The 20,680-nt window shown below is 44.9% G+C and overlaps 1 protein-coding gene across 1 annotated transcript in view; it reads right to left on the bottom strand.

Moving 5' to 3' along the window:
* The window catches only part of ADAMTS17 (ADAM metallopeptidase with thrombospondin type 1 motif 17), a 166,962-nt gene that overhangs the window by 113,324 nt on the left and 32,958 nt on the right, over nt 1-20,680 (bottom strand). Inside the window, exon 7 of the mRNA XM_032700609.1 lies at nt 16,173-16,216. Coding sequence (XP_032556500.1) covers nt 16,173-16,216 — 44 coding nt within the window. The remainder of the gene's footprint in view (nt 1-16,172; nt 16,217-20,680) is intronic.

The raw sequence follows: 20,680 nt of genomic DNA, 5'->3' as shown, positions 1-20,680 counted from the left end.
CATGACAACCTCTGTGCCATTAATGTGGCTCCTCCCTTGCAGCAAACCATCCCTCCCCTGCATGGCAGCACATTAATAAATCCTCCCCATCCAAGGTGACAGGAGGAGTGGCTTCATTAACTGGAGCAGAGGAAGCAGGGGCTCATCTCCGTGTTTACTCTCCTTTGATATGCTAACAGCCACATTCCAGACAGCTTCTCCCAAACACTGCCCAGCGACCAGAGCTGATCTCAGGCAAAACCACAGCTCCTTTCTGCAACCCTGCCTCTCTAGTTAAATATGAAGTTTGGGATATTTAGTCCAAATCAGATCACCACTCCTGGGTGTAGATTCCCAAAGCCTGGCAGCCAGTGTACCACCTGTTTATAGACATCACTGCATGGTGCTGAAAGTCTCCATGTTCACACACATATATGGAATTACATGGGCTTAATTACTCCAAGTAAGATATATTAGGACAGCTGTACTCCTGTTCAGAGGAAAGGCAGGAGAAGAGGTGGCCAGGTGGATCTGAGAGAGGGATTCCAGTTGGGGAATACTGGATGAGTTAACACACAGTGCTGGGAAGTATACAGAAGCCAGGAATAATTCAAATTCAGTGAACAAGGCAGGAAGACAAATGGGAAGAGATCAGGGAATGAGGACAGACTGGGACAGAAAAGTAGCAAATGGAGATAATATGGGTTTTCCAGAAGGCTTCAAGAAACATGACTTTGATCTCCTAAGCAGCAGGGAGTCACTTCTGAGGGAGGCAAGGGTCAAGGAGGGCAGGAGATAAGATCAGAAGGGAAGATGAGCGCTCTGAGAACTTGTGTGTACTTACTGCTGGAGAAAAATGGGCCTACAGCCCTGGGTCACGTCTCTGGAATCCCAGGTTCACCTGAGGAAAGGTAGGAGCTGGACTGCAACAAGACCTGGAGAGGGCATGGAAGTATTCAGGCAGGGAGGTGAGGGCAAAACCTGGCACTTGGCATAAGGGAGGGACAGCTGTTAGAGCTGGGACAGAAACGAGGGAAATGAGGGGGACACGAGTTATTGAGAGAAAAAGAGACAGGTACAGGGGACAAGGTTGTTTAAGGATATCTTGCAGCAGAAAGGAATCAGATGTGGCAGAAGTCAGCAGAGATCTGCTGCTTTTGAAAGCCTGAAGGAACTGTGAACTCAAAGAAAACATCACCAACGACTGTGAAACCAAACTGCAAAGCAGGATGTGGACTGTGGCCCTGGAGAGTCACCTCTCCTGGGGCTCCAGGGCATTTGGATTTGAATATCTTCTGTTGGCCTCATGCTCTTCAGTGCATGTTCTGTGGTGGCACTGCAGAGATGAACCTGCTGGTCCTTTCTACAAAATGCTGCACAATTAAGCAGGATTTTCCCTTCTCAAATGCATGGAAATATCAGTGTGACAATATGCAAAAGACAGACAACCTACCAAGGCAACAGGAGGATTCAGCACTGGATTCAGGATTTCTGGAGCTGTGTGACCAACTGTCTTTCACTTAAAAGGCTGAAGCACAGAGACAGGATAGAAATGAATCCACATTTTTCCCCTGCTGGATGGCCTGACAGGAGGAGAGAGTTCCACCTGTTCCTGCTCTGAACAGCCTTCATGAATCTCACTCTTCCCTTTCTCAGATGTTATTAAAAATCAGTATTTCACTATTTTCATTTTGACCTGTTCTGTTGGGTGGAATAGGCCTGAACTCAAGAACTGCTTCAGTGTCCCCTAAGCTGCATTTTTCAGAAAGTAAATAAGTCACCAAAAGAAAAATATAACAACTCTGCCATCAGGAAAGAAAGTCCTCAAGAGCTCCCATGCCCCATGCCCACCGCTCTGCCACGTGCCCACGTCAGTCTGCTACCATCTGTTCTCAGGATGGATTCCCACCTGCAGGTTATCACCTTCCACAAACTGGAAAAACAACCCTGGCATTGCAATAGCTACAGTTTTGCAAAATGAGTAAGGCTCCAAAACCAGCTTTGGGGCTTTTTTCATCTTCCTTTTTTCAGGTGAGTTCTGTGGCTTCCACTTTTGAATTTGTCAGTTTGTCCCTGCAACTCATCTGAGCCATCTGCTTCAGCAGAGGGGCTGAATTCAGAGAGAAGGAAGAAAACTATCAAATCAGAGCTTTTAATGAGCCTGCTAAACAAAGAACAACATGGAATTCACCAACAGGGATCCCGGAGCCTTCAAATTCCTTGGTATCTCCCTTCCAGAATGAAGAGACAAGATCAGACTTGGCAAGAAATCAGAAAAAATATTTGGAGTCCCTGTACCAAACAGCATCTGCTTTTAGAGTGAACAGTCAGGGTCCAGCATTCAGTTCCAGTTTTTCCTTCTTGTAATGGCAAACAGTAAGAAACTCATGAAGCTTTGCAAATAAATTAAAAGATTCTTTTAAGAGTTTCAAAAGCATTCCTGAGCCGTGCCTATCTCAGCCTGCCCTGGTATTGGGTTCATGGGCAAGGAACAGTCCTGCAATGGTTAAACAACATTCAGGAATGCACAGTGAACAACATTTCACTGTCTGGAGAGTGTCAGCCCAGTCTGCTGAACGTTCAGGAGATGGTTGAACACCTGTGCTGCTGATGAATGGCATTCTTCCACAGCTCTCCATTAGATGCTTCTCATGTTCCTACAGAATGAGTAAGCAATTGCTACTCTCAGAAAGTGACTGAATCTATACTTTGGAAACATGTTAAGATTTGAAGTGTATTTTATTTTTAGGTGCTGTGTGCGTGTCAAGCTGCTCTCTTGGCCAAACCAGAGCAGCTCAGGAGACCTGCAGAGAAGGCCAGAGAACAGGATGATTCACAGTAATCAAACTCTGAACAGATGCCTTTCCAAATTGCTTCTGTGATACTTCTCATTTGCAGCTCCTCCATCCTGACTCCCAGGGCTGTCTAAGCTCCTGGCTCCACTCTGGCCAGCTGCCAAATAGCACAGCACTGATAAACTTCTTTAGCAATCCTTGGTTCAGCCCTTCTGCTCTAATTCTTTGCTGAGTGCTGGTTTAACCTCACAGCCTGACTTGACAAGACTGATAAACCCGGGGGCTGTGCCTGGTGATGTCAATAGGGTTGAGCAGCTCTGCTGGAGTCAGAACTCGGGTCCCCAGTTCCTCCACACTGGCTGCCACCTCTGCTGCCAGCAGGGAGTGAAAATGGTCCTTCCATGTCAGCAGGAAGAGGAGACTGAGGCAGTGCCATGGCTCTGCTTCTCTCCTCACACAGCACCACACTCAGCACATTTGTTCTGGCAGAGTGTGACAGCTCGGTGGGAGGGGAGGTGACAATAAACACAAAATCTCTAAACTTACTGCAAAATTAATGGCTTGGTTTCCTACACACTGGCACTTCCACTTGGGGTTCCTGATGTAAATGTGGGTGATGCAATTTTTCCCTCAGTGGCAGCATCTGAGGGAGAGGGCTTTCTCCTCTATTCAGAAAACTTCCAAAAGCCCAGTATTTCCGAGATCCATATCCTCAAATCTGATTTAAATTGGCCAAAACTATTAGGGAGTGACTGTCATTGGGTAGACACACAAGCACAAAGCACACACATCACATCCACACACTCACCAAACCAGGTTAAACTATTTGGGTTGCTTTTAACCCAAAGGGCTCCTCCTCTGGGTTCCCAAACAGAGCTGTCCATCCCAACTTCCACCCCCCAAAAAAAGGGAATGACCCACATGGTAGTTTATGCAGACATAAACACATCACAGCACCAGCCTGACTGAAGAGAAGTAATGGCTAATTCCAGAGGTAAGTGGCTGGAGATATTTTTAATATGCCCTGAATCTACTTTTTTAAGTACCTCTTTCTCTAGATCACTCAAAAATAAAATGCCACCCTTAAAGTAACACCAGCTAGAGAGAAATTTTCACTATGAAAAGCCTGAGCTTTTCTCACACTCAATAAAAAGAAATCTCTCATGTTCAAACTCGAGCTCCTGTGAAAGAAAACACAAATTTGGATGAATCCTGCCGAGCTCCTTGTGATGACTGACAGCAGCCAGAAGAGTCCCTGGTGCCTCACAGACACAAGTCAAGGCACAGTCCCAGTCCTGAGGCCTTTCCAGTCTGGATTCAGGAATGACAGCACGGGAGGCTCACAGGGACAGCATCTGCAGCAGCACTAAAGAAAACTGTCCCTGACTCCTGCAGAGCCAAGGGACATTTCCATGCACGTGTGTTCATGTTACTGCTCCAGGCCTTTGTGTTACAGTTCTCCCAGCAAGGGAAGTGCCTCTCCCAGTCTCATATCCCTCTAAATAAAAGGCTCCTAGGATATTCAGGAACTCCTTTACACCTGCCTGGGTGTGGCCCGTGGAGGGAATTTCTAGCAGTAACAGCTGTAACTCCCAGCTCCACAGAAAGAGTATTTTTGAAGATGGGAGCCCAGTGGCCTCCTCTCAGCTTCCATGAACGAGATGCATTTCCCAGCAAAGCCACCTGATTAATGGTATCATAACCAGCTTCACAAAACCCCCAGCAAACAAGCTGAATGTGTGTCACATCTGCTCTAATTTTAACAGCATCGTAAACACCACAGGCTTGATCAAAATCTCACTGGCACCAACACAAGCATCACCCCTGGCTTTGGAGAAGGTGCATTAAACCATTTCATGGCCTTCTTTACTCAGTTCCCAGCCACAGAAGATTGGTCTTTGCCTTTTTTACTTCAATGTAAAGCCAAAAAGCTTTATTTACTTCAATGTTTAAACCATGCTGTGGCTCAGACACTGGTATCTAAATACAACAATGCACTGAACAAATACAAAATTATTTTTCCCAGTTTGAAAATGCAACAAGTGACACAGATAAACATAGATAAAAGGGATTGTTCTGAGATATTCAGTTGTAAGTTATCACTTTTAGATCTGTCATTCAGAGAAGAAATCATCCAACCATCACAGCAAAGACAGCTCTGTGCTGCAGCACAAACCACAGCAGTCAAGAGTCAGGGTCCTTTGTGGGAAGGACCAAACAAGCTGAGACCATCAACCCCTGCCCTGTTCCTCAGTTACAGAGAGATGCCAACACGAGAGGGCTGTGCCAGGAACCTCTGCTCCTCACTTGGCTCCACACAGGGAGAAGGGAAATGGGAAGATCCAGGTGAGACAGACAAATGCATGGAAAGAAGTCTGGGGCAAAGCAGAGAACATTAAGGAACAAGGAATGAGACACCGGGGGGAAGAAACATGAAACTGAAACATAATTAAGTTATCAGACTCTCCTGAGGCACCAGACATCTCTGAAAGAAAACTCTGAAGCTTAGAACTCCAGTAGTCCTAAGCAGTATTTTTGTGTCAGAGGATCCCAGGCTCAGGAAAGCATCCCCACTTCAGAAGCTGCTTAAATGTGTGTCCAGGTACAGAAGGTCAGGTAGGAATCACAGGGAAAACCACCTGGAAGGACAGAGCAACCCCAGGGAACAACAGTGCTTTTCTGAAGTCTGAGTCAACAGACACTTGTAAGAGTCACCACAGAGACTAGAAGGAGCAGCAACACTTCCCCAGAACTGACCAGGAGTCAGGACACAGGTACAGTCAGGAATTTAATCCACATTTGGACCCAGCAAGACCAAGCTGGAGATACCATTTTCTCTCTGACTGACAGACATAGCAAGAAAAGCGAACAACTGGAGCACAGAAGATAAGAAATGAGTGTACAGGGTTCTTAAACAGAGATATAAAATCTAAATGCTAAGTAGAAATCTAACTTCAATCTTCTACTTTTCTGTCATTTCAAGAACAAACTCTGATGAGACTGATGGACTGATTTTCAACAAACAAAAACATCCACATGGAGCTTCTTAACTCACTGGCCAGTCTTCTTATAAATAACTGCAGTGTTTACACTGTTTGTCTACTGCAGCACAAATATTGCTGTACATGCTGGAGCCTGATGGATGACATTATTAAAACCAACAAGCAGACCCTCAGCAGAACATTCCTGTGTACCCAGCAGTCTGGTCGTGGCCAGGCAGAGCCTCAGTGCAAACAGCTCAGGCAAAACGGCCACACAAAACCGTCTGACACAACCACACAAAACCAACAAACATCCCCAACCTGCTGACTGCTCATGGCCACCAGCTACAGCAGAAATCCAGGGCTAATTCCGAGCTAAGCAAACACAGAAATCCTTGGCATTCGACAAATCGGGCTGAAAAGAACAGGAGAAAGAGATTTGATGGGTTGAGTCTGGGGTTTTGTTAAATTATTATTTCAATAACTTCAGGGTATGTCTATCAGTTGATCTGAAAGGTAAAAAGACTTGTCTAACTAATTCAGACAAAAACCTTGCAGATTATAGGATTTTGAACCTGAAATTTAAAAATCTATACAGCAGAACCCCTGCGTCCAAATAAAATTCCAAGGAATTTCAGTTCTTTTCAAAGGACAGTTTACACACACACACACAAACACACAGATATATTTACAACCCTCAGTAAGAACTAGGCTAAAATTTCACCATCTACACTGACCTTCCTATCTGAATTGGCAAGAGCTTGATAAGGTAACCCCAGTATTTTCTGCAAGGGAGATCTGGTCAAATTCCCATGTGTAGAATTCAAAGTACTCTGCTGTGCATTTACAGTCATTTTTATTCCAGGATGTGTCTCTGCATTCTTGGGTCAGCTCAAATTTTCATCACCTTACCCACAGCACCTGCCATTAATATTTACAGCCACGAAGTGGGTTTGTGTTGGACCCCAGTTGGCTGGAGGACACTCCCTGCTGCATTTTCAGGGAAGATTTTCAGTGTCTGGTAAACACAGGGAAGGTTTTCAGTGGTGCAAAGTGCTGTTACAAACCCAGTTCCTATTTGTGTTGCACAGTCCCAACTGAAAAGCTTGGAGCTTGTGCTGAGGCAGTGGAAGTGGGAGAATCGTTACATAAATCCCAACAACATTCCAAGGATTTAAAGTGACTTTCAATCTATTGAGTGCATTTGGTGTAGCAAAATCCTTCCAGGACCAGACACCCTGAAAAATGGGTTAGGTATTATACCAGGTCATGTTACCAGATGGTCAACCAAAGCTGGAAAAAAAAAAATTCAAATGAAAAAAAATATCAGTGCAGGTCAAACTCCCTTGTTGAGGATGGGGAGGGAGAGTTTTATGCCCGTTCCCCAGTGTGGTTTTCTTGGCTATCACCAGTAAAATCTCATCTCCACGTTATTTAAAACTCGCTCTCAAAATTGCATTTAGTCTTGGCAGCTGCACAACAGAAGAAATGTAGAAGTACAGTAGGCAACTGTCCTTCATTTCCTTCCCTTACTCTTACATATCCTGTGTGCAACTGGAATGCTCCTATTTGATTATCCAGTGGAGCAAATGCTCCAATGAATGCAATCATGCCTTATTACCCTACATGTCTGCAGCCTATTGCACAGCTATGGACAGATGTTTTTGCACAGCTTGGTTTTTTAGCTACAGGGTCTATAAAACAATAGGAACTATCTGAAATGTTTTCAAGCCAGCAAAGGATAAAGGTACTGTAAAGCAGTCAACTGGATAAAAGCCATCTATGTCTGACAGGAGGAGAAGAAAAACCTCAGAGGTTTCTCAGTTATAAACACGTCAGCTTTGTGGAAGGGCTGCAGTGAGCAGCAAACTGACCAGGCTGGAATGTGGGAAAACAGGGAAAAACGGGGACCCAGGCAGTGGAAAGGAGAAACACAGACCTCTGGCCTGTTGAAGGGTTCAGTCATTATTTTACTGACCTGAAGAACTGGCTGGTGTCCAAGAAGTGGAACTGCCACTGGGAAGGCCTGGGAAGAGGTAGCCTTGCCTCCAGCTGAGGGGCTTGGACTGACTCAAGGCTGGGCTCTGCTCTGTCCCTTGGCAGGTCCCTTCCCATCTCCAGGCTTCATTTCCTCACCACTACAGTGGGGATCACCATTCTGATGTCTTTGGTAAAGAGCTTTGAATTTTACTGAGGAAAAGCCCTATTTACAAATTAATTTCCTTCTCCTCTCAGTAAATTCCTTTTACAAATGAAATCAAATGCAAAACCCCCTCACTGTACTGGTTACTGGCACAGGTCTGACAGGGAGGCACCGTGAGTTAACGGGGAAGGCACTGGGCTGGAAGGCAGGATGTGCAAAATCATTCCATGCTCTTGGATAAGAACCAGTGAGAAATGGTTTTATGAGTCCCATGTTTCCCCTGTCCACTGTATCATAGCAGAAAATCCTGCTTTCAGCTGCACAGATTCTTGGATTGGCATTTCCAGCCCAGATGGGTTATTTATAGTGTACTGACAGCAGGTTTGACACTGTGGAAAACAAACACCATTTCTCTTTCCACAGCCTTTTATTATAAAAAGGAAAGGAAGAAGCAGGATGAGCTATGAAAGCAGAATTGACGATTTTCTTTATTTTATGTACATTGTTGTGAGAATCCCCCAGAGAAAGAAGCCCTCAGCAAGGGGAAGTGATGGAGCTGGGGTGTGAAGCAGTGCAGAAAGCAATAAAATCTCCACTTCCATGCACAAGGCAAGAGACAAGAGCAGAAATACTGCAAACCCCAAAAGACAGAACTGCTCTGTCCACAGACCAAATATAATGAGCTTGTTCTGCTCATGTCTGCCTCAAAGGCTGCTCAGCCTCACACACACAGTAGCCAGGAGCAGTTCCAGAGCTTTTCCTGACAGTTGTTTGGCAGTGGAGGCTTTGCTGGACATCAATTAGGCTCCTGCCTTCAGCCTGTCTGTTTGCAAACACAATGACCACTTTCTGAGATCAACAGCAGAGATTTCTTTAAATCATCATTAAATGCTACTTAGCCATAAGCAAAGCCTGGGTTCTCAGGCAGTGTCCCACAAATCATCTCTAATTTAGAAGATAATCGAGGCAGAAAACTGTCTAGGAGATAAAACTGTAACTCAGAAGTTCTACCACAGTATATTCAAGTGAATCAAACCCCTCACCTATCACACAGAAGGAAAGGATATATTAAAATCTCATGCTTCCGGTTGTTTTTGACTCCATACTAACATGAAAATGTACTGAATTGCTTCTGAGGGAAACTATATCATAAATTCATTGGTAACTGTTAGTTAAAACAGTAACAATGAGCCCTTTTTGATTGCATGTGAAAGCCCCAGACTTAGGAAGGAGGGTGAGGGGTACAAAGATGGGGAAAGGAACATCTTATGCAGGTATCTGCCCTTTAAGCTACGAGACAGAAATTCCCAGGTGCTTTGTGTACATGTCTCTATAATTTCAGACAGACAGAAATGGCCCTGGAGTGGAATGCAGGACATGTTTGCACCTGCACCAGTCAAACTGCACTGTGATTTAGCACATAAAGTGATTTATGACATGGAGTTGAAACGAAAGACCGAAGTCAGAGTATCAGAATAAATATCAACAAAGTCATGGCAAATGTTTTCCCTCATGGCTTACTTCTTTTAATAAAGTAACAGAAAGGAGCTTAGTTACCCACCAGTTTGAACACTAGGCTGGGATTTGGGCTGGAGTCCTGGATGCCTGATGGGAAAGTGCCACAGCACAGTTCTGGTAGCCAAGGAGTTTTCTGAAGAAAACCACGTTGGACAGGGCTTGGAGCAACCTGGTCTAGGGGAAGATGTCCCTGCCCATGGCAGGGGGGTGGAATGAGATGATCTTTAGGGTCTCTTCCAACCCAAGCCAGTCTCTGGTTTTATGATGATTCTGTGAAGATTTATTTCATTCAAACAATAATCAGCAGCCCTCCTGCACAACACCAAGATGTGCTGGCCTGAAGGATGTTTGCTCAGTAACATGGTACCTGGTGAAGGAATAGAGGTCCTTTCCACAGCATTCTAGACAGGTGTTCTCTTATATTCATCAAAACCCATTCCCATGAACCATTAATAAAACCATGGGAGAAGGTAAAGCTTTCAAGCTCAGATAAGCTTAAACATCCTGCACCAACTTTGGGGGGAGCCCCAATAAGGAAGAAAAAAAGCTCTGTCATAAAGTCTGACTGGAGGCTTTGAGTGAGCAACAAGAAAAGTAAGATTTAGGATCAGCAAAGACAAACAAAATCAGGGTGGTGAGCTGCTGAGAAGACTTTGGACATACTGCCTTAGAGTTGACAGTGACTATGTACATATTTCAGCTTAGGTATCTCTCACCATTAATTATCAATAGCAGTTTGATGGAGGAAATGAAAGGCCAGGTACAGAGCAGGAAGTGTGTTATTCCTTCTCACTGACAGTGTTTAGTTCCAACTCCTTGAGAACCAGCTTCAAACACACCACCACTACTTTATCTTCTGGGATGGTGCTTACCAGGAAGACAGACAGGCAGACAAATAATGGGAAAATAAAAGTGCTTGAAACACATTTTGGGGCTGCAAAAGGAGAATGATGTATGGAGGAGAACTAATAAGGAACTGCTGGAGGTTGATGAAGACTGAAATGGAATAAATGTAGGGAAATTCCGTGCCCTTGGATGGGCAAGTCCTGCAGCGACAGGAGACAGAGCACCCAGGATCCTCTGGGAGGAGCAGCACCTTGGTGTCCAGCCCCAGCTGAGCAAAGAGGAGATGGAGGAACAAAACTGAGCAAGAGCTCCTAAAAGCTCTGAACTAACCCCAAAGAGAAACAGACCCTTGGGAAAAAAAGGAAAGGAAAGGAGTTAATCATGAGAGCAGCTAAGGGTCTATGAGACCTCAGAGCCAGGGACTGGAAACACATGGAGAGGGAACAATGACAAACATACGGAAAACCTGTCACTGACCCTCCCTTCACTAAACTCTTCCATTTATTTTAAGTGTGCAAGGTAATTCTTTCCCCCAAGACATGAAAAAAGAGAAAAGGAAGAAAAAAAAGTTGAGATAGCTGGAAATGGAGCTGAGAGCACTCATAGATTGATACGTTTCCAGAACAGAACACCTATTTTCTACAAAAACTCCTTGCAAAGGGACAATATCAGCTCCCAAATAAGGACAGTATCTCGTGTTTGGCTACTGTGTCTTTTCCAGAAAGACAGACATTTTTCAGCTGAGGAGGCCAAGAACCCACCAGTGCCCTTAGTGTATGGAATGAATAAAGACAAACCTAAACATGACTACTGAGCTGCAAAACAAACCCAAAGGCAAATAGAAGTCAAATGCTCTACTTTCCATAACAATAAAAACCCCAAATTAAGTCTCTATAAAATAGTATCAGGAGGGTTGCATGTCTCAGACAACACCTAAGAACAGGACCAGGGTCCTGACCCTCCCAAAATCACTAACAAAACTCTCCCTGAGTCTGGTGGAACCAGGGTTTTCCTCTGGTCTTTAGTGCACCCGGGAGGCAGCCTGGCTGATGTCATGTCCCCAAAACAAGAAAGAAGAAAAAGCCCACACAGGACACTGGAGTGAGGAAGAGCAAAAAGGTTACTGCAGCAGGAATTGCTGATTACCTGAGTGGCTGTGCTCATCCCACTGCTTCTACTGAGGTTTATGCAATCTCGGATTACACTCACTTGGCACACAGACTTTTAGTGGGAATCTGGCAGAGGAGGGATTGCTAGCTGGTGAAAGGAATTGGAAGGCTCCTGTGGGCAGGGTGGAGCCTGGGAGACAGTAGGGATGAACATGCCCAACAGCACAGTCCTGCACTGTCTGGGCTGTGCAGCCCAGCATTTATTCCCTAGCAACCCAAAGGCAAGGGAAAAACTCTTCCACTGCACTGTACCACAGCTCCCTTTGGCTTCCCAAATCCAGCAGCCTGACTGCCCTACAGAGCCACAAGGGACAGGAATGTGTGGGGCTGCAAGGTCCCTTTCCTTCCCAAACCCCAAATCCACTCGACAGCGTTTCCTTAAGGGACGTTTTAACCTCTAGTACATTCATTTTAATGTATTAAAGTGTGTTTGGGTTTGGGCTGAAGGACAGTCCCAGCAAGGCTTTTGCTAAAGCCAGGCACTGCTGCTCTAATGAATTGTTTTAAGCAGCAGGTATTTCTATTTATTCTGGCATCAAATAAAAACCCGCCCTGGAATACACAGAAACATTCAACACCAACCACTATGGAAAATGTTTTTAATGTGAGAATTCCTTTTCTTTTCCACTCACAGCAAACCAGCTAGGCTTTTCCCTTTCCTTGGGGATGAATTCTCTGTTGTGACACAGTTAGGGGACTGGACTCAATGTGACGTAGGGAGGAAGATGTAAATGCTCAGGACACAGTAGAGGCAGGACAACCAGAAATGTCCCTTGCTGTGGACAGGTCAAAAACTGCAGAGGCAAACGGCCAAGGAAAAGGTAAAGATGTGCAGTTCTTTATTCAGGTGTTTTACATGGAATAAAAACACCTACCTGGAGACCCAGACCCTCTTTTGCCAAACCTGGGCATATTTTGGAGCACTTTACTATGATAAACAGCCAGGAGATGGGAATGTTTTTCACAAAACATTGAGTCACTCGTGGAAAGAGTCTGGAAAATTACATTTCTCAATCACCTCCACTCTCTGCTTGGTTGTCTCCAGGCAGCTACTCCTCCAGCTCAGCCTGCCCCTCTGCAGTGCACACACTTACTCTGCTTTCTTTTCCCCAACATCAAGCCACAGAAAAGCACATGTGATTGCAGCAGAGGTAAAGTCATTTTTAACCAGGGCAATTTAAGGATATTTAAGACACATTCTCGTTTTCCATTTCCCAATTCCACACTGCCCCCACTTTTATTATTAGCTGAATACAGGGAAGCTTCAGCTTGGATCTGGGGTAACATGTACACCGAGGAACGAGGGCCAAGCTCTGCCTTGAAATATGCAGGATCATTCCTAACTAACCGTAAAGCTGCTTATTTGGCACCAGCAGTGGAAATACTGAAGGAAAGGGGCATTCTCAATCTGCTTATGTCACAGAAAGGTTGGATCCTGACACTGTGCAAGGCTCCAAACTGCAGCCTGATATTAATAGTGAGACATTAAACTTGCAGTTTGGCTGCTCACAGGCAGCTCCACTGGAACAAAGATTCTCCTGCAGGAAACGGCAGCTCTGGTTGGAGTCACAGCACCAGGGATGAGCCTGGAGCAGCCTCTGGAATTCTGAGTGCTGTGACAAGGCTGTGTCATACAGAGCAAACCTTTCTGCTCAGATTCTCAGAGCTCCCGCAGCGGAGGCTGTTGGAGCACCTCCTTTGGAATTCATCCCTTCTCTGAGCTGACTTACCCACCCAAGTGGGGCCATGAGCATTAACAAACTATTTCTTACACAAATGTGGCTCTGTATCACCCCACAAAGACATACCTACATATTTTCCCCCATTTTTGAGCTTGTTTCAGCCATTATGTAACCCTTCCACACTGCCCTGGCAGCTGGGCCAAGAAAATTTGAACCAAGTCCCCAAAGCAACTGGTTTCAGTGAGGGGCCCCTGCCAGAATACAAATACAAACCTCCTGCTGCTGTTTTCTCTCTGTGTCTGCATGGCAGGCAAAGATTCCAGACAGGTTTTCCAATATGGATCTTTTAGAGCACAAATGAACACCTCTTAAGAGCCATTTAAACTTCATGATCCCACTTCCCAACAACAGCTGTGACTCGGTGCTTCCACCAGGAAAAGTTCTCCTTCTGGATTTCTCATAATGTAAAGAAAATCAAGGCATGGTCATTAAAAAAAAAAAACAACACATTACCTAGAGCACTCTGAGCCCTCTTATTTCAATATACATAATTTAAGAGATTCCTTTCAGTCTCCTGAACATGACTAAGCAATATTAGATTCTGGACTTGTGTTGCATCACACACCCAAGACCACCACACTCTTTTTACAGGAGACCTCCCTAAGCCATGCAATCTCCTGTAGCTTTGCACTCAAAAATCCCCATTTCATAGAGGTAGACAGAAGCTTTCAGAACGTCAGTGACTTGCCAAATGTCACAGAGTGAGTCAGTGCCAGAGCTGGGAATAGAAATTAGGAGTCTAGAGCCCAGATTCTCTGCCTTATATAGAGCAGCAGCCTCAGTCTCACATAGTTTAAGAGAGCTCCTGCTCACCAGAAAGATGTTTCTTCCTTTACAGGACGGCAGTACTGCCACTGCAAGGGCCAACTTCACCCATGAGCAGGTATAAAAACACACAGGCATCAGCTGAGACCATGTTCCTCTTCTATAAAAGTGAAGTATAAGGAAAGAAATGAAAGCAAGTTGCTGCTGTAGAGAACTCTGGGGAGTGCTGGAACCTCAGCATCACCCTCAAGACCAAACAGAATGTCACTCACTGGAGCAGTTTTCTTGCTTTCACAGGCAGTGCTGCTGATTTGGAGAGGACTGTCTGGGAGCTGGAGTGAGGAACAGCAATCTGGGAACAGTGGAGATGGTTGAAACCCAAAGATAAACCTTCATAAGCCATATGGAGTAGCAATGGGCACCTTCCTGCCTCAACTGTTGCACTCATTTTAAGCCCAAGTAAACGCCCCACTACACTGGTGCTTAGATAACCCAGGTACATACCCAGAGCATAAAACAGTGGCTATTAAAAACCTATTTCTCTACAACCAACACCTGTTTTTCCCTATTCTGACTAAGGAGGGAAGTTGGAGAATCTTTCACAGGGTTAAAATTTAGTACTGCCAACACTAAGCACTTTCTCAACCAGGCGCATGTCACAAAAAGTACATTAATTATTTTAGTCTTCCTCTGCTATGAAAAAATGTAAATGGCTCAACAAGGCCAAATGGGGCACAGAAAATGCATAAGTAAAGATACAAGTGCTTTGCTGACACATAATCAAACTGTCAGGGGAGAAGGAAAGAAAAGTAGCACTGAAGAGAGCTAAGAGGCCAGACTGCTTTTGTCGCAGGAACATTCACCTTCTAAGTATCTTGGAAAACTATGCTGGAAAGAGCAACAAATGAGTTTAATCTTTATTTCTGTGGTCATTCACTTTCTTGACTGCAGCCACAGCCTGCAGCAAATCGCTGCACAAGAAATAACTTGGGTATTGTAAGAACAGAAAAGAAGTCATAAAAATATTTCCTTAGTCATGCTGTCTCTGGTAATATAATTCCCTGAATAGAGACCTTCAACAATACTGTCTTGGAAAATGGAAAGAGCTCTGACTTTAGTCAGCATGTGTCTTCCATCAGCTGCTCTCTTTTCTGGTTTTTTTAACTTCTTTATTGTATGTCACCACAGCCATCTCCAGGTGCAGGTACACAGCACAAAAACCTTCCTCAGTGGAAGCCTGTTTTCCACAGAATAAATGCATTGTGAGGGATTCTGCCTGGAAAGAAAACCTGGGATGTGGAGGCCTGTCCTTGCTCATGGGTGTGTATATTCCAGCTCTGTGTTTTCTCCTTTCACCTGATCAGTCCCCACACCACAGAGAGGGAGGACCTGCATTCCAAGAGGAGCCTCCACAGGCTGTTCCAGAGCTCCTGCTGAAGGTACCCTCCCCATGCTCTTCATCACCCACTGTCAGCAGAGCAACCCCTGGGTCTGCAAGTGTCTCCCTGAGAATTAGGATCCATCCCCAGTTTATACAGAATTGTGGGATAAGGGGCCATTTCACTTTGAGGCAATTCTAAAAAAAAAAATAATCATGTGATCACCATAAAGGTGATTTTGAGCTGTGTCTCCAAACACTGCTGCTACTGTGGGGATTAAAAAAAAATACCAGGAGAAGAGATACAGGGAAGGTTCTGCTACCTGAGTGAAATAAATAAGCCAAGTATTTAATGTGTGACATGTAAGGACCCTGTGTATGCGGGGTTTGAACATGATTAAAGGCAGTTAGGAAGAAGGAGGAACAGGAGGCAGAAAAGAAGATTTAACTTGGCTTTCCCACAATGAGGGATTCTTCTCCAGAATCAGAGTTTGATCTGGGAGTGTCACACAGGTTCTCACAATGGGAAATACATTCCTCAGTTAGCAAAGTCTTGGTTTAGTTGAGAGAGAACTGAATGAACATCATACAGACACACCAGCAGGCAGTTTCTTCTACATCCACTCCAAAGAAGATTAATTCCTGAACTCTGAGACCTCCAGGGTTCAGAAGGGGTTAAAATTTAATGGCTTATTCATAGTTCACAGCCTGCTCAGCTAACCCATATTTGTACCACAGAGGTACACAGATTGCAAAACCAACATTACAGCAAACCAAAGAATGAAAGATTGCCCAGAAAGCTCCTCTTAGCACAGAGTTGGCTCTCAAAATACCCTCCCCTGCTCCTTTGACTTACCCACAGTGTCACAAGGCTCGTCTTTGTGTACGCAGAAATCTGTCCTAGAAAGAAAAACAGAACAGAAGTGAAATGGATCCTGTGCCTCCAGACTCCAGGCTGGGAAAAGGCACTGGAGCATGACTCAGACCAGGGGTGTTGAGGTTTGGGAATTTTTTTCAAGCTGCTGTGCAGTCTACACGATGACAACACTGATAGCAGCTCTGATTGCTACTGGGAGGTTATTACAAGCAATTATGTGAATCAGCTCCATACACCACAGTCAAATTCAACAGACTTAAGATTTAGCACCTAAAAGAGCCCTGCCTCACTCTGTGAGATCAGACTGCTTCAGCAACCAGATTAAAACTGAAGCTCTTCTTTTTCACAAGAGAATTGTAACAAAAAGGAGCAGACACTCTGTGATGCAGCAGCACCATCAGAAGTGGGAGTAGGAGATGTGTGGGGCACTGCCTGAAGGCACAGAACTAAAAATGTACACCCAAAAACTCTCAGTTCTTCAGGTTTTTTTCTTTTTCTTCCACTAGGAGAGAAAAGGACAAGAAAGAAGCAGGACTAAACAGAGAATGACAGATGCTGACGTGGAATGAGAAAGAGAATTTCAGGATTTGCCAGGTAACAGCTAAACTGGCTTCAGCTAAACCTGCTACAGTCAGATTTGCCATTTTATGATTTGAATCCAACACAGAGAGGTTCAAGAGGCTTCATTTGGTCTCTGCTACTCCCCCATATCTCATCAAGGCATGAGAAGATACTACATATGACACATGCACCCACAAATCAACAAGGAATCCATGGAGCTGTGTTAAATACAAACAGAATAAGAAGCCTTGAAGCTCCCCATCAAAGCAGGGGCACTTCATGTGAGAAGACTTTGTAAACGAGTTCCCTCGTGACAGAAAAACACCTGTGGGGGGAAAAGGTATTTTATAACTAAATTAATGGTTTGAATACATTTCAATAAGCACCTAAACCTAAACTTTCAGGAGCTCTCTTCACCAGCCCTGCTTTGCAGTGCAATCCACTATGAAGAGGAGCTGGAGAAAAACATCACATGTGCTAAAACATTTCAGAAGCTCCTTAACCCAAGGGGAGCTGAGGAGCCATAATCTCTGTCATTATGGCTTTCCTCACCCTGTGGGGAGGCTGGTGAAAGAACCCTATTAGCACATTTGGAGTGTGCCTTTTGAAATGCCTGAATCCTCGTGGGATTCAGAGTTTAAGAGTCTGGCAGGAAGAAGATCAAAACTACTTAAAGATAAATACTTAGAAAAAGAAAATACTTAATATAAAAACAGATAAATATTAAAAATACTGTTTCCTTGAAGAAAATTATGAAACTAGGATTTATAGGAACAGGGATTTAAGGCCCTGGACTGCAGCTGATAACCCAAACCCTTCACTACCAAACTCCTTTGAAAGTCACAAATCAAGTTGTCAAAGGCTTGGAAGGAGAGAAACAAACAGCCATTACCAGCTCTTGTTAAGCAGACATTGAAAACTAACCACGCTTGAGTGCAGAAAAACCATAACCACCATCAAAGTGTTAAAAAAATCAGACAGGGACAAAACAAAATCGGAAGCTACGACCACACACCGGCCCCAGCCTTCATTTTTCCCCACAGCCTGTGTCTCGACACCTTGGCATTCCAGCCTTTCCAAGGAAGACTAATGACAGTCTCCTGACGGAGCTGGCACCAAGCTCCTGCTTGAGTTCCCAGAGCCAACTTGACGGAGGTTTATTTAAGGACTTATTATGTTATATAAACTGGTAAATCAAACAGATGCTTTTCTTGTGACAACAGATAGCTGAACTATTAGTAGATGGCAGGAGGCCACTGCTAGAAAAGCCTCTCTCTTCAGGGGCCATCCAGCCCTGCAAATAACAGGCAGCAGTTCTGCTCCTCACAGGCTGTTCGACCCCAAAAGGCGTCTGGCACTTCCGGGCAGCTCCATGGAGGAATTGCCACTGTGCCATAAAATGAGGGGTCTGTAAAGGATCCAGCACAACTTGCAGACACTTCTACAGAGGTAGAACAACCCTAGTCTGTGATGCTGTTTGGTCAGGGAAGGGCTTGAAAAACACGTCAGCAGAACTAAACAGCTGCCCAATTCACTGCATGAGGCACTCCAAGCATGAAACCCCCTCAGCCCATCCCTAAAGCTCCATAAACACAACTCCAAGGGACTCCATCCTCATATTCAATGACCTTGTACCAATATGCCAGGCTTTAAATCATCCAGACCTTACCCCAAAACCCTGTGGCCAATCAGAAAAGCACATCCAAACCTTTAGTCACAAACGAGCCTGGTGGGTTCTCAGTCTTCTTCCAAAGGCAAGGAGCCACTCCATCACAAAACCTATCCCTGAAACTCCTACAGTCCTTCCCTGGCAATCAGACAGGAGACACGGCCTGGAAAGGGGTTAAGAAAGACCTGTCTCACCTGTGGGCCAGTCACAGCAGTGATTTCAGATGGCCCCACTCTGCCACCTGAAGCTTATCTGCTGTTAAAAGGGTTTCAATCACAGGTGTCTCTCTGGCACATTCTTGAGCTCAACTGCATCTGTATTTTTGAAGTGAGAGCCTGACATGATACTATAATAACATGCAATGATATAAAGGAGATATTCTAATATTCATTGCACGTGCAAAGGTCTCTTACCACAGAGATGTAGTTTTGCTAGCAGAACCTTTTAATGAGCTACACTGGAATAAAACTCTGACTCCAGGAGCTGCAGTTCAGATTCAACATCTGACCTTATCTCACTGAGTCTTAGATAATTCTTTTCACCTCTATCCACCTGAATCAAGCAGGACACGTGGTCTCATCTTGCAGGGGCCTGTGAAATTCTCAGTCACTATCACGTGTGGAGCTGAGCAGAGGGTTTCCATTAGCAAACCACAACAATTCTTCTCAAAAAATGACAAGAAGTCAGTTGTTTTGTTCAATAAAAACAGCCAGAAGAGCTCAGAACTCCTCCTACAGTCACTCTTCCATCTGGCTCCCACCAACTGGAAAAAAATACCTAACTGTGCTCAGCTAAACTCTGCAATTCAAGTCCTTCCTGTAAGAAAGGAGGACAGTAGCTGAACTGTGCAACAGGAATAAGAAGTATTCTGTTAAATGGCCATTCCCAGCATCCTTCAAATGACATCTTTTGACCACTTTAACCCTGTAGGGTCATAAAGCTGAAGGACAGAGGAAACTGGTACAGTCAAAAACCTGCCAAAACAAACTTTCCACGTCCATGTGTACATTCAGGAGCACTGTGTGCCCAGATTCCTCCATGCACAGTGAATTGCTCCATTTGCCCATTTAATGGAGAAATGTGGAAGGGAGGAGCAGGCTGCAAAAGGAATAAATACACCACCATGACAGGAAAAAACCCAAGTCTTTGCTCAATGACAGCTCTGAATCCTGTTCCTGTCAGTGTTGTGACATTCTTTGCTCTGCTATCACATGACCTGTGGTCTAACAGGTGACCCAAACACCTCCAGCCAGGAGCTGGGACAACAGCAGTGAGTCTGAAGATTCCCCAGGGAATGCCAAACACAGAGGATCAAGAGGGGGAATGTGTTTCAGATGAGACATGCTTCTAAAATCACTAAGATACAGACTCTGCAGACAGAAGTTATTCTGCCTGCTAAAATATGAAGTACATTATCCGTAGATGCCAGAGATCTGAGTTTCTGCAGGTTCAGAAACAGAATCTGAACAAGAAATTATTATAGAGACCACAGCACTATACTCACACCTTCAGGGCTGACAGATTATTCCCACTGTCTCACTTATTTACTGAGCTGGACAATGGTACATCTTATTTCACAGACACAATGTGGCTCTTACCTGGAGCTCAGGTGGATACCATGAGCATCCCACACGAGGAATATTGGCCACCTAAATAACCTACTTTTGCATACAAATGAGGACATGGGGACCATCAGTTCGAGGTGGAGTTTCAAAAGGCAAGCATGCCTTGGTGCTTCAGATGAACCCAGCCAGATTGGAACCAGAGGGATTTCTTCAGAGCTTGACCCCAAAGAATCTGTTTCTAGTCCTAAAGCAGCTGCAGCTGCTGAAAATTCAGCTTCTGCTTTTTCTGGCGCGATTGCTTGTGCTGGACATGCTGCTGCTCCCATCTCCTCTGCCACTGGTCCATCTGCACAGTCTGGGGAGGGTCCAGGGACACACACACACACACACACAGAGAGAGACACACACACACACACACACACACACACACACACACACACACACATACACACACATACACACACACACACTTCCAAAGCCAAGAGGAGAAAAATTCATTTCCCTGACACAGGAAGCGGGTGCTGGGCCAGAACTCTTCCAAGCAATGCAGCATCCTCCGTGCAGCAGAAGCAGGATGGGTTAAGGATGACAAGACACAGCAAGAAGGAAGGAAAGCCTACACGTCCACACTGCTGGCCTACCCAACAGGAAAAATGCTCCTCTTGTGCACAGAAATGTGCTCTCTGGCCTGA

The sequence above is a fragment of the Chiroxiphia lanceolata genome, chromosome 12 (assembly GCF_009829145.1).
Source record: "Chiroxiphia lanceolata isolate bChiLan1 chromosome 12, bChiLan1.pri, whole genome shotgun sequence".
Taxonomy (NCBI): Eukaryota; Metazoa; Chordata; class Aves; order Passeriformes; family Pipridae; genus Chiroxiphia; species Chiroxiphia lanceolata.
The sequence above is the reverse complement of the archived record's forward strand: the minus strand, read 5'-3'. Positions and strand labels throughout refer to the sequence as shown.